Raw genomic sequence first — 13,989 nt, forward strand, 5'->3', positions numbered from 1 at the left:
ACTTTGTACTCTTACTGATCTGAATTACAAACGTTGCTTGTTCGGGGTGTCTCTCTCTAGGTGGAGTGAAGTAACTCGCAGAATAGAAATGTGGATTTCCATACAAGAACTAAATGAGATGGGGGAATATACAGCAGTTGAACTCCATCAGGCAAAGGATGTAAACACTGGTGGGATTTTCCAACTTAGGCAGGTACTGAGTCCTTTTCCTGCCCTGTTAACCTGCTTTAAGAGTATTCTTAAAATGTCGTTCTTAATTTCTCTCTGGTTCTTCTGGTCACTTATTCAGGGTCATTCTCGAAGAGTTCAGGTGACAGTGAAGCCTGTACAGCATTCGGGAACACTTCCCCTCATGGTGGAAGCCATTCTTTCTGTCTCTATAGGCTGTGTGACTGCCAGATCAACCAAACTACAGAGGGGGTTGGACAGCTACCAGGTGGGGCAACTGGTTAATGCACTGAGTTAATAATTATTTGCTTTGCTGTTTGAGAACCTCCTTAAAATAGTTCAAGTTATAAAATCAAAATGGAGGCCAGAGTATTTTAATGTAATCATATCCATACATAATATTCTGTTACTTTTGCTCACTTTAACAGATGCCAGGTATATATGTGTGTAATATGTGCTTATAGGCCCAAGTTTTTCCTGTTGAAGCCAGTGGCAGAACCCCTACTAATGTCATTGAGAGCAGATTTGGGTGCAGAAATACACATTACCTATGTGTGTATATACACGCATTTAATGTACATATCAGTTCACTATAGAGCCACCTAACTTTCCCTTGCCTGTTTACAGTTGCATATATAATAGAAGTGCTCAGTCATAATGTTATATCTAAGGGCTTGTCAATATTTTGTACAATCCATTATTTTCAGGGGTTCCTACCTCTACCATAATAATGTTGATCTGATTCCTTAATTCCTGCCTATTGTCTAGTGTTACCTGTTCTCTTTAGAAATTTGATAGCATCTTGTCTGTTTAAAAACTTGTGCAGTATGTATAAGAAGCAAAATACATTTGCAAAAAAAATTATCATGTAACACTAACAATAATACTCATATCACAGGTGAGATACTAAGATCAAGTAAGAAAATTGAGACCAGTACTTTTATTTATTAACCAATATCATATAACCAAACAAAAATGCAAGGAAATCCACTAATTGTATGACTCCAGTGATTAAATGTTATAAATGCTTTGCCTTTATACCAGTTTGTGTGTGATGGAAATGTTTGGGGTTTTATTGGTATGTGGTTTTTTCGGTGTGCTGTTTTGTCAAGAAAAATGCATGTTCTTTGTGTTTTACAAAATTTATTTTCTCCTACCAGAGAGATGATGTTGATGGTGGTGATATGGATAGTTATCAGGTATTGCTGCTGTTGCTGTATATCCTGTGGCATGGGGCACAGCTAATGCTAATAGCCAGCAACTTTTAAGTGGATAAGAGTATTGGAGCAAGCAAATGCAGCTTTAAAAATACATTCTCTGCATTAAAAATATTGCCTGGGCTATAAAAACATTGCCATTTCAGTATATATTATATTGTAATTTACTTTATAATCTTACACTTGGTTTCTTCTTTCTTTAGTATTTCCAACAATCAGATCTTCTAACTTCCTGTTACTTTAAAAAATAAATAAGCTTAGCAACTTTAATATTAGAATGAAAATACAGTTTCTTACAATAAAAACATGCAACCTTCATTAACATTTACTATCCAGAATTTACATCGTAGGTTGTTCTTTAAAAAGCAAATTCCTTGTCTTTAGAAAATGTCTTACTGTTTGAAAATGCTAGTAGAGAGGCAGAGTGGAAGTGCTGTGAAATTAAATATTTTAATGAGAAATTTTGTTTTTTAGGCTATTGAAGTTTCGTTTTTGCTTATCTAAAAAAATAAAAACGTTAGTCTGCATTTTCAAAAAGAAAAGGAGGACTTGTGGCACCTTAGAGACTAACCAATTTATTTGAGCATAAGCTTTCGTGAGCTACAGCTCACTTCATCGGATGCATACTGTGGAAAGTGTAGAAGATCTTTTTATACACACAAAGCATGAAAAAATACCTCCCCCCACCCCACTCTCCTGCTGGTAATAACTTATCTAAAGTGACCACTCTCCTTACAATGTGTATGATAATCAAGGTGGGCCATTTCCAGCACAAATCCAGGGTTTAACAAGAAAGTCTGGGGGGGGGGGGGGTAGGAAAAAACAAGGGGAAATAGGTTACCTTGCATAATGACTTAAGGTAACCTATTTCCCCTTGTTTTTTCCTCCCCCCCCCCCCCGCCCCCCCTCCTCAGACATTCTTGTTAAACCCTGGATTTGTGCTGGAAATGGCCCAACTTGATTATCATACACATTGTAAGGAGAGTGATCACTTTAGATAAGCTATTACCAGCAGGAGAGTGGGGTGGGGGGAGGTATTTTTTCATGCTTTGTGTGTATAAAAAGATCTTCTACACTTTCCACAGTATGCATCCGAAGAAGTGAGCTGTAGCTCATGAAAGCTTATGCTCAAATAAATTGGTTAGTCTCTAAGGTGCCACAAGTCCTCCTTTTCTTTTTGCGAATACAGACTAACACGGCTGTTACTCTGAAACCAGTCTGCATTTTGTATTCTGAGTAGCTTTAGAGATGTTAAAATCTGGAAAGCTAAAAATATGTATCACCAAAAGGTAGCATTTAAAAAGAATAAAAACAGATGCTAAAAATGGAAATCATATTCCTGATATCTTCCTAGTTGTAAGACTTAAATTTGATTTTGGCACTTGGAAGAAGCAAAACCTTATTCAGGCATAGGTGTTGACATCCCTTAATATAGCATAGTATGTTCTGCAGTTGTCTTCAAAATGTCAGTTTAGGTACTAACTTCCTGCGGGCTGTTTGTGCGCTTCCTGACACCTTGAATCACAGAGAAGAATAGTCCAAGTTTTCCTGTGATGTCATAAAGCATGAATGCATGATAGATTTTGTTTGCATGGGGAATTTTTTATTGCACTGATGGCAGCTAGTAACAGAATTTTGTGCAGGTTTAAGGGTACACTGACCTGTCTGCAGTCTTCAGGAAAACACCTGGCCAATGTATAATACCTATTTTTCCCCATTCCACTGCTATTAAACAGTTTGGATGCCACTTGCCTGGTCTTAATACTTACCTGTAAATCACAGATTCTGTATATGAACATCTTAGAAATGTTGATAGCATAAAAATTATACAGCAGCTAGTATAGTTTCAACTTTTCATGCTTTTCCTCTTGTAATTTGAAACTTGAAAGAAACTGACCTTTAATTTCTGGATGGTGCTTAATCAGTGTGCATGATATAAATGAAAGCTTCCTGCATATTAATCATGCAAAACTGTTCAATAGCATTTCTGATCACAAATTATCACATACAGTTGTATGTCCTTTGTAAAGATCAATATTGTATGTTCAGGAAAATATTTTCTCTCCTCACATTAGGAAGAAGATTTAAACTGTGTGCGAGAAAGGTGGTCTGATGCGCTCATAAAACGCAGGGAGTACTTAGATGAACAGATTAAAAAAATCAGCAATAAGCAAGGTTTGTATCACTTGAAGCTTAAAATCTTTGTACTTTATCCCCCTTTCCAAACAGACATAGTTGTACTTGACGTGAAACTTAGAATTGTGAGCTTTTGGGGACAAACTTGTCTTCAGTATATCTGTGGACAGTGCTTAGCATGTTGTTTAGAATACAAATAGTAGCTTTTTTTTAAAAAAATTCACATTAACCTATAGAGGAACTTTTTCTAGTAAAGTGGAAATGTATACAGTAGTTCAGATTTCAGTGTCACAAATCTGCATAGTGTGATTTATAATCTAGTGATAAACTGTAACTTTATTATAGGGAAATGTGAACTACAAATGTACATCTAAGATACATCTAAAATCATACATCTAATATATTGTCTCTTTCACTGTAGAGAAAACAGAGGATGAAATAGAACGGGAAGGACGGCTACTAGAACAGTGGATGGGACTAACAGAAGAGAGGAATGCAGTGCTTGTCCCAGCCCCAGGCAGTGGCATCCCAGGTGCTCCTGCAGATTGGTATGTGTAAATAGAGTTCAAGAAGACAAAACCCCAACATCAGTTTTTTGTATGTGTGCATAGCAAATTAAGTGATGACATTTGAGGGTCTGATTCACCACTGTTTTGTATTTCAGTGTTACACTAGCATTAATTGGTGTAAAGCTGGAAGAACAGTGGTGAATCAGGCCCACAGTCTGTAATATCCTAATATGAATATAAACTATTCCTCACTAAATTTCCTGTTTGATGCTTTGCTTTGGATACAAAAGGAGCTGTATCTGAACTTCCTCCTCCAAGAGCAAAGAACTGTTTGGCAAAATTTAATTGAGCTAAGTTGTAGAATGCACAATATATTCAGAATCTGAAAGAAAAGTTGCCTAGTTAAATTGTTATACAGAAACTCTGAGGTAACAATCCTGTAGTTACAATTTGAGCAGTCACGTTAAATCTAAGCGCTTGTTTTCAGGTGGTTATAATCCTGAAGACTACCTGTAGGTTGAAATCTTTCATATGTACATTTTGTTGGCTCAAAGACAAATTATAGAAAACTGTATAAAATTCCGCTTTGCCTTTTTTAAATGTTTGGACCAATTGTTTGTGTTTGTTCCCCACTCAAACACACACACACAAGTTTCAGAGGCCTTTATTTGTACTGATAGTTAAAACTGTCTTTAAGGGGAAAAAAAACCAAAACCAAAATCAAACCTGGCTTATATGTAGTCCACACTTCTTAAGTCGGGAAAAACTTGGCTAAGAAATAGTTGTTCTATTCGACTGAAAATAGCGTACAATGCTAGGTAGGCAGTCTTTCATTAGCAGGAGAATGGATTAGATGATCTAGTAGATTTTTTCCTATCTCTGATTTCTAGGATAGGCTCCTGTGACTTTTCCTTCTCAATTTAGATATTGTGTACCAATTAGCCAAAAATATACACATTGATATAAATGCTATGGCATTTAATTTCAGTGATTAGTTACACACACACTTACTTGAAGGTCTGTTCACCTATGTGTATGAGACAACTGAAATAAACAAATAGTGTTTTATTTTAATGTACTATGATTGGACCTAAAAAAAAAAAAAGGATAAGTTAATTCTTTGTGGGGAAAAAACTATATCAATTCAACGACAATGTGTACGCCCGGAACAAGGCTGAAAATGTGTATGCAGAGAACAAGTCATTTAAAGATGAGGTTCCCATAACAATTGAAATGTGCCACGTCACCATGGTGAATGTTTTTATTTAAGCTATACATATAGTCATATGTACAGGAATACAATGTATATAATAGGTGAGTGAATTACTAGACCTATGGGTACTATAACTTTGAGTATCCTAACTTTTTCTGGTTCAGTTAAATTCTCCACAAAAATGTCTGAAGGTTTTAATCATTGGATGCATTGTACATAAATACCGCATGGATAGCTGCCTGTGTGGGTTAGCTTACATATTTATTTTACTATATTGACAGCAGTTTGTTCTTACTTCCAGGACCCCACCTTCAGGAATGGAAACACACATACCTGTCCTTTTCCTTGATTTGAATGGTAAGTTGTACCTGCAGGTTAGGAAATTTCTTTAATGCAGTTTTTACTGAAATAATTGAATTCAGCTCAACTGGTAAATAAAGGGGTGGCCCTGAAAGGCAGGGAAAATAAAAACTTGAGTTATGCCTCTGATTCCACTATGTTGTACAGCTTTTGGAAGGCAAAATCATTTTTTTCTGATTTCACAGATTGGTGCAAGTAAGCAGAGAATAACTTTACAACTGGGACCAAATAACAAGGGATTGTAACAGACTTGAAGGAGATTTTCCTAAAAGATACTTGAGGAAATTTGGTGCATTGTAGTGCCCCAAAAAGAAGCAGGGTTTAAACTTAAGATCGACAGCAGATAGGTAAATCTAGTGCAAATTTCAAAAGGTGCTTCAGTTTTATCTGCAAGAACATATTTCTTTAAAGCACTGATAGAAAATTGTCCAAGTGCTATTGAGAAGTTATGTTGTTGTTTTTGCTCTCCTCATTCAAAAATAATGATTATTTAAACTGCAAGTTAGTAGCATAATTAAAGAGTTTTATGCATAACACAAAGTATTTTAAACTTCTCCCAGTGAAGTCACCGAGTTCTTCATGTGAAAGGACTACCAAAATGAATTCTTAGTGTTTGTTCTTAAAAGAGATGGCATCTCTTAGCTGAAATTTGTTTTATATCTGAGGGTTTTGGGACATTAGCAGGTAGGAGACTAAACAAGATGTTTAGGAAGAACTACCTGATTCAGTGGAATATTACAAAACTTGCTTGACTGATCCTAATATAGTCCCGTGTGTAAAATCAAATGTCCAGATATCCTAGTATTCTAGTCTCCTAAAGATGTCTTGATACCTCAGCGGTGGTTGTGATATGAAAAGCTAGTTGATTATGGGTAGATTAAAAAAAAATTTCAGGGCCTGTCTGGCACAATATATTAATTCATGAACCTCTAAAAATCTAGTTTGAAATTTTGTTTGGGTCACAACTGAGAATGAATATTATGGTTTCAACCTAGTTTTCCCTAGCCCCTTTTGTGTAGGTTACAGACTTCCCCACAATTTGGCATATTAGTTATGATTAGCCAACACTTAATACAGTATGAAAGATGTACAAAATCACCTGATAGGCCTTTGTAACAACTCAGGCCTTTACAACAATTCAAACTTCTATTAATTTATATCATTTGGTGTAGAGCTAACTATTTCATTTTTGTTCTTTTTGCGTTGATTTCATTAGCTGATGACCTCAGTGCCAATGAACAGCTTGTAGGTCCCCATGCATCCGGAGTTAACTCAATACTGCCAAAGGAGCATGGGAGTCAGTTCTTTTATCTGCTGATCATAAAACACAGTGATGATGAGGTAAATTACTAATAAGCTTCCTTCCTGGCAATTGTGACTTAAATTCATGCTTGCTTTCTGCTTTGTGTTTTTATTATGTATTTAATTCTTATTACTAGTTAAGTATCAAACTAATTATAAATGTTAATTTATTGTTAATGTTAATATTTTTGGTGCCAGGGTCATTCCTTCAGTCTTCAGACCGTACAGGTTACTACCCATATTTATAAAACTATAGTCATGCGTTTTCGTCAGAGTAGAGTTGCTAACAAATTCAGTTACTGATAATTACATTCTATAGCCCCAAATTATTTTATGCAGTTTCATTTGGATGGGATATTCCTTGTTTCCTGTGCTAAACTGTTTTATATTGATGTGCGATGTCAAACAGCTGCCATATCCTCCCCAGAATTAGCTATATTTCAGTGGTGGACAAAGTGATCCATATTCAATCTTTTCAGTTTAAAGGTGACCTGTAAAGCATTTCAAAAATACAGGGTTTGTACACTTTTTTTGCCGCTTTATCTCATGAACAGAAGACCTGAAAGTTGTCCATAGGGTTATTTTTTAGGTCTCTTTCTGCTTTTTGTCCTTGAAATACCATGAACGCATGGTGCATCCTGTATTTTGCAGAAGATGTCTTTGGGATCTTAGAGAATGTAAATTTTTAGCTCTCATTGCTTACCTTGGAGAAGTGGGGGATATTGAATCTTTTTGGAAAAGACTTTTTAACTGTCTAAAAATCCTTTCCTCTCTGCGTTGCTCAATTTGCACCCTCTTGGCTCTTGTGATGTCATAATTTCACTTATTCTCTAATCACTACAATGTCTTCCAAACTAGATAAGGCCTTAATTTCTAAAGTAATAGGTTTTTTCCTGTGGTGGGTCATGTTTGTTTGTAAAAGGTTTGGGACCACTCAAAGTGAAAGGCGCTATATAAATGTAGATTAAATCTGGAGTTGTACTTGATTTTCACTTGTTCTGCCTTCCATGCTATCTCATTTAGGCGTATATCCTGAGACCAGCTCCCAGGATGAATACCTTGGCTGGGTGGTAGTGGGGATGTGTGCGGAAGGAAAAGGAAAAGATCTTCCACAGGATGGAAGATGCAGAGGCCTTTGTATGCCCCTCTGCTATGGCCCAGTCCGATACCAATTGAGTTGTGAGCTTTGGATCAAGTCCCAAATAAGAGGCGACCAGAGGATTCATGTAGCAGTGGATCTGTGGTCCCTCTCTCCAATTTAACCCTCTGCTTGCAGCTGTGTATAGATCCCCGGTACACATGGGTTCTGCACTGCACCAGGCTCACATGCTCCAATGTGGCCTTTCAGAGCCTGACACACCCACAACACTTCTGCTCCTAAAGTGCCCACTACAGCTATTGTTTTTCTTTCATTAATGGTGTTACTATTTCTTGTTAAATTCTGGTAAATTTTAAATTGAAGTAATTGACATTAATTTTCTTTTTCTCCTTTTACTCCACTACCCAATTTGTCCACTTAGGTTTCAGCCACTGCTGCTTGGGACTCTTCTGTCCATGATTCAGTGCATTTGAACAGGGTAACACCACAAAATGAGAGGATTTACTTAATAGTGAAGATCACTGTGCAACTTACTCATCCTGCTGCTATGGAATTAGTACTGCGTAAAAGGATTGCAGCCAATATTTACAACAAGCAGGTAATGGGTTTTATTTGTATGTTCACATCTGCTTATATAGCTTTTAATTTTATTTGTCTTGTGCTTGTCCTAGTATTATTCCATTTTGCAACTGGCTTATTTTTCTTGGCTCCGAAGCCTCATTTATCTAAAATGGTCTCTTAAATGAGAAAATTTCAGTTAGTGATGAAAGAACTGAGTGTTGATCGAGGTTCCACATAGAGCATGGAACAAGATAATACTTTTGCCAGCAACCTACAGTATGAAAATTATGGTTGCTATATAAACCATATCGGGGCTACAGCGGCGATTTAAAGGGCCCCGGGGCGGTAGCAGTGGCAGGAGCCCTGGGCCCTTTAAATCGCCACCCGAGCCCCACCGCCACTACCCCAGGGCTCCAGCAGCGGGGCTCTGGCGGCAATTTAAAGGGCCCGGAGCTCCAGCTGCTGCTGGGAGCCGCAGGCCCTTAAAATTGCCGCCTGGGGAAGCCGGTCTGCCCCCGTATGGCGCACCGGCTGTTGCTGGCAGGGGTGGCAGGTTTGTAGAAATTTTGGTGGTGCCCAGAATCTGCTCCCCCCTCCCAACTCCACCCCCCACTTCCCCAAGGCTCTGGGAGGGAGTTTGGGTGGGGAAGGAGGTCTGGGGTGCAGGCCCTGGGCTGGGGCAGGGGATTGGAGTGCAGGAGGGTTGCAGGGCGCAGGCTCTGGGAGGGAGTTTGGGGATGTGATGGGGTGCAGAGGGAGGGGGTGCAGGTTCTGGGAGGGAGTTTGGGGATGGGAGGGGGTGCAGGGGTGAGAGCTGTGCAGTGTGGCTGGGGATGGGTGCAGGGCTGTGGCTGGGGATGGGGGTGTGGCGGGGGGCTCAGGACTGAGGCAAAGGTTTAGGGTGCAGGGGGTATGAGAGCTCTGGCTGGGGCTGGAGATGAGGGGTTTGGGGTGTTGGAGAGGCTCAGGGCTGGGGCAGAGGGTTGGGGTGTGGGGGGATGAGGGCTCTGGCTGGGGATATGAGCTCTGGGGTGGGGCAGGGCTGGGGATGAGTTTGGGGTGGAGGCAGGCTGCCCCAAGACTGGAGCCAGAGAGGAGGACTCCCCCTAGCCCTCTCCCTGCCAGCATCAGTGAGCTCTGGGGGAAGGGGTCCCCTTTCCCCCAGCACACTCATCCCCACCACTGGCACTGCACATGCTTCTAGGGCCCCTTTCAAGGTCCAGGAATCTCCCTCGCCTCCCCTGTGGTGAGTGCCATGGGGGTGGGACTGCCATTACATGTGCACCTCGTCCCCTACTGCTGCCTCTCACTGCAGCCTCACTGGGGCTGGGGGATGGGGCTGCCCTTGCCCAGCGTGGGGCAGGAGGGGCAGTTGTACTGGTGGAGGGTCCCGCCAGAAAATGAAAGGGTCTGAGGGGGAAGGGCAGGGGAAGGACAGCCTGCCCTGGCAGTAATGGATTGGGGTCATTAGGACCCTGCGGCGGCAGTTGATGCAGGGAGGCAGCATGGAGCTGCAGAAGAGAGACAGGGATGCTCTGCTCCGGGGACCCAGGGAGGCGTGCAGGGGCAGCAAGGGGGGGCCAGGGGACACTCGGTAGAGGCGTGGGGTGGCAGCAGGTGGGACCACAGGGGAGACCCAACCCCAAACATTGGTGGAGCCGGGCCCCTGGGCCCTCAATATTGCTGGAGTCATGAGCCCATATAACTCGCCTCTACTGCTTGTCAGTACGCCATACTGGGGCGTACCAGCTTATTTTCACCTCTGGTTAGGAGTCAAAATTATAATTCTTCCAGTAGTGTCCTTATGCATGCTCCACTGTAGTTGTGTGTGCACCCCCATGCTGTCGATTGGAGAATTTCAATAGCAGTCCATCCTGTGCACGCGCGGCTTCCCGCCTGCCACAAGGCTAGCCAGCATGCGCAGGCATTTATTCGCTGCCTCGAGGAGAAGCACAATCCACAAAAGTGTGGTTGGTGCCAGCAACTAAAACCCAGGTCCAAGGAAGGACAGAGAATTAAGGCTAAAACTCCTGCTGATGGAGTTGGTCCTTCAATTTCCAGAGTACCAGAGTGAGATATCAATGCAATCTTCTATGTCGAGGGCAAGTGATTCTAAGGAAGTGAGCTGCTCATTAAAGACTGGTAAGAAGAGGTCTGTGAGTCACCATAGCGAGTCCAGATCAAGCCGGAAATGTTCTCTGCCTCTATCAGTATCTTCTGTACCGATGGCGTGAAGCCACCTGGAGTCAGTACCCAGGGCATGCACAGTACTGAGCCAACAGAGGCAGTCGGACCACCCAAAGACCCGATGGGTACAGGCAAAGAGATACCAGTACCGAGGGCATGATAAACATAGACGATCTGCCCCAGCGAAGGCTACATCAATGAGGTCACGGGCACCAATCTTGGTGCGCGTTGCACTGATGGATCATTCAACCAGGTCCACATCACCAACTCCCTCAGTGCAAGCTCCTCAGCACCGGCAGCCTTCGGCACTGATACCAGTACCATCCGCACCTGCGGACTACAGGTGCGCATCGGACCTCTTGGTATGTGATGCACCAGACTCGGCCCTTCCCAGTGCTGGGGCCCTGGTACTGAACTCGCCAGGAGCAGTGGAGACAGTGGCATTCCACACCTTGCTATGCCTCTTTCCCATTCAGACTCAGATAGAGAGACAGAGGAACTGGGTTCTCACCAATCATCCTACCCACCATGCAGACCCCAGTCCCACCAAGGGATACCAGGGGTGCCACCCCGGCCCTCAACCTCCTTGGTGTGGGCAACCATGGTTCCAGCCGCCAGCTCCCTACCCACAATGGCCATACTGGGACGCCTGGCAGGCCCAGAGACGATAAGCCTCACAGGCCGCTAGTGTGATTTACCAACAGGTAGAGAGATGTCCTCCTTCAGCAGTGACATCAAGGGCACCAGATCCTCCTGAATTCTTGGAGGAAGAACGGGAAGTGGAGGTGAAAAAGCAAGAGGCTCCTCAAGCCCACCTCTCGTTATCCTCACCTGATGAGGCGGTGGGTCTCCCCCTCACCATCTCTGGCAGGTGACTTTAGGTCATTCCAGGACCTAATTCAAAGAGCGACTGAGGCCCTACAAGTGCAACTACATGGTGTCTGAACCTCATCATAAACTGGTGGACTTTCTTCCACCTCCACCAGGGTAGCCCTCCCTAAGGCACTTCTAGACCCTGCTAGGGTCATATGGCAGACCCCGGCGTCCATCCCACCAACATGTAAGCAGCCAGACAAGAAGTACTATGTGCCAGCGAAGGCGCACGATTTTTGTTCACCCATCCACCTCCAAATTCCATCATAGTGGTTGCGGTCAATTTGAGGTTTCCCCAATACCAGTTTAAGTCTACGCCATATGACTGCGATGGGAAGCCCTTGGATCTGTTTGGCAGAAAAACCTATTCTTCCAGTTTTGGATAGCGAACTATTAGGCCTTACTAGCCAAATATGATTATCAGAACTACGCAAAATTAAACTCCTTTATTGAGCAGCTTCTGGATGCATACAAAGACCAATTCATGGCTATCATTAACGAAGCCCAGCTAGTGGCAAAAATGTCTCTGCAGTGTGCATTGGATGTGGCCGACATGGCAACGCACTCAATCTCCACGGCGGTGGTTATGAGGAGGACCTCTTGGCTCCATTTGCCCAGCTTCCCTAAGGAGGGAACAAAGCTATTAGCAGAGAAGACAGATGCATCCTTCCACACGCTAAAGGATTGTTGAGCAACTCTGAGATCCCTGGGGGATATACCCAACAGCCTACAAAAGAAAATACAGTCCTCAACCACAGTTCAAGCTGAGATCATCATAATACGTGCCTCAATACTTGTTGCAGAGATCGTACGAGCCACAGAGAAATAAATCAAAATTCTCTAAGTTCAAATAATCAGGGCCACCACCACCCTTGTCTTAGCCCTCAATTTCAAAGCGACACTTTTGATGAGTTGTTCGAGGTACCAAGAGAATGCTCCTTACAATCTCACCTTGGGAAACCCCCCTCCTTTTTTCAGCGATTGCCTTTCCCCATTCTGCAGCAGCTAGGAATGGATAACCTCCGAAAAGCTGGTGCTGGAAATTGTCCAGAATGGATATGTCATCCACTTTTCCTTCCTTCCCGCTCCCAAACACCCTTCCCCTTCCCCTCTTCAAGGACCCTTCTCACGAGATTCTACTACACCAAGAGGTGAATCATCTCAGCGTACCCACACAACTCAGGGGCAAAGGCTTCTACTCTCGTTACTTCCTGATACTGAAGAAAAATGGAGATTGGAGACCTATAGTGGACCTCAGAGTGCTCAACAGGTATGTCAAAGCACAGAAATTCAAGAAGGTTACGCTGTCAGTGATTATCCCAGTGTTAGAAAAAGGAGACTGGTTCTCACTAGGCCAGGACCACTACCAGTACAGAATACTCTCTTTTGGCCTCTCATAACACCCCCCCCACACACACACACACACACACACAGGGTATTCTCCAAGGTCCTTTCACTAGGAGTGGCCTATCTACGTTCTCAGGTTATTAAGATTTTTCCCTACCTGGACAATTGCCTTCTCAGGACACAATCCTTCACAGGTCACTCAGACCACACAAGACTTATTTCTGGGCCTACAGATCAACAAACAAAAATCAACCTTGACACTGGTTCAAAAACTAAAGTTTATAGGAGCCAACCTCGACTCCATTCAAATGACGGTGCTCCTACAACATCACAGATTTCTCAGTCTCTCCTCATTGATAGAGACAATACAGTCCAGGCGTCAAATCTCGGCAGGACACTGTCTTCAGCTTCTGGGACACATGGCTGCGGGCACATCAGTCATTGTCATGGTAGACTACTCATGAAGTGCCTTCAAGCATGGTTTACCTCTGTGTACAGACCAAACAAAGACAATATAAACAAGCTCCTGACAGTAGTCAAACAATCCTTAAACTGGTGGAAGGACCCAATGAACATTTGCATGGGGATCCCATTCGCTCAGTCTTCCCCATCTCTTCTTCTGACCACCAAAGCGTCCCCCATAGGCTGGGGAGCGCATCTCAGTGGTCGCACTGTTCATGGCAAATGGTCCCCATCAGAGAAGTATCTCCACATCAATCTGCTAGAGCTCAGAGCGGTCTGAAATTCTTGTGCTCACTTCCTCCTGCTGATCAAGGTCACACATATGAAGGTCATGATGGACAACATGGCCTGTTAGGTACTACATAAACTGGTAAGGAGGTACCAGGTCTCATTCCTTATGCACAAGAAGCTCTGAAGCTATGGAATTGGTGCATCTCCTACAATGTCCTATTATCAGAGGCCTACCTACTGGGAATACACAACACAACGGCTGACAGTCTCAGCCACAAGTTCCTCCTCTGCCACGAATGGGAAGTAGAACCAACCATTCTACAC

The 13,989-nt window shown here is 42.8% G+C and overlaps 1 protein-coding gene across 1 annotated transcript in view; it reads left to right on the forward strand.

Annotated features, from left to right (window-relative positions):
- KIF13A (kinesin family member 13A) overlaps window positions 1-13,989 on the forward strand; it is a 187,819-nt gene that overhangs the window by 155,130 nt on the left and 18,700 nt on the right. Inside the window, exons 24-31 of the mRNA XM_074944806.1 lie at window positions 61-193; window positions 290-436; window positions 1,329-1,367; window positions 3,461-3,560; window positions 3,943-4,069; window positions 5,545-5,600; window positions 6,820-6,944; window positions 8,426-8,602. Of these exons, the coding sequence (XP_074800907.1) occupies window positions 61-193; window positions 290-436; window positions 1,329-1,367; window positions 3,461-3,560; window positions 3,943-4,069; window positions 5,545-5,600; window positions 6,820-6,944; window positions 8,426-8,602 (904 nt within the window). The remainder of the gene's footprint in view (window positions 1-60; window positions 194-289; window positions 437-1,328; window positions 1,368-3,460; window positions 3,561-3,942; window positions 4,070-5,544; window positions 5,601-6,819; window positions 6,945-8,425; window positions 8,603-13,989) is intronic.

This window comes from Natator depressus, chromosome 2, assembly GCF_965152275.1.
Source record: "Natator depressus isolate rNatDep1 chromosome 2, rNatDep2.hap1, whole genome shotgun sequence".
In the NCBI taxonomy this organism is placed as follows: Eukaryota; Metazoa; Chordata; order Testudines; family Cheloniidae; genus Natator; species Natator depressus.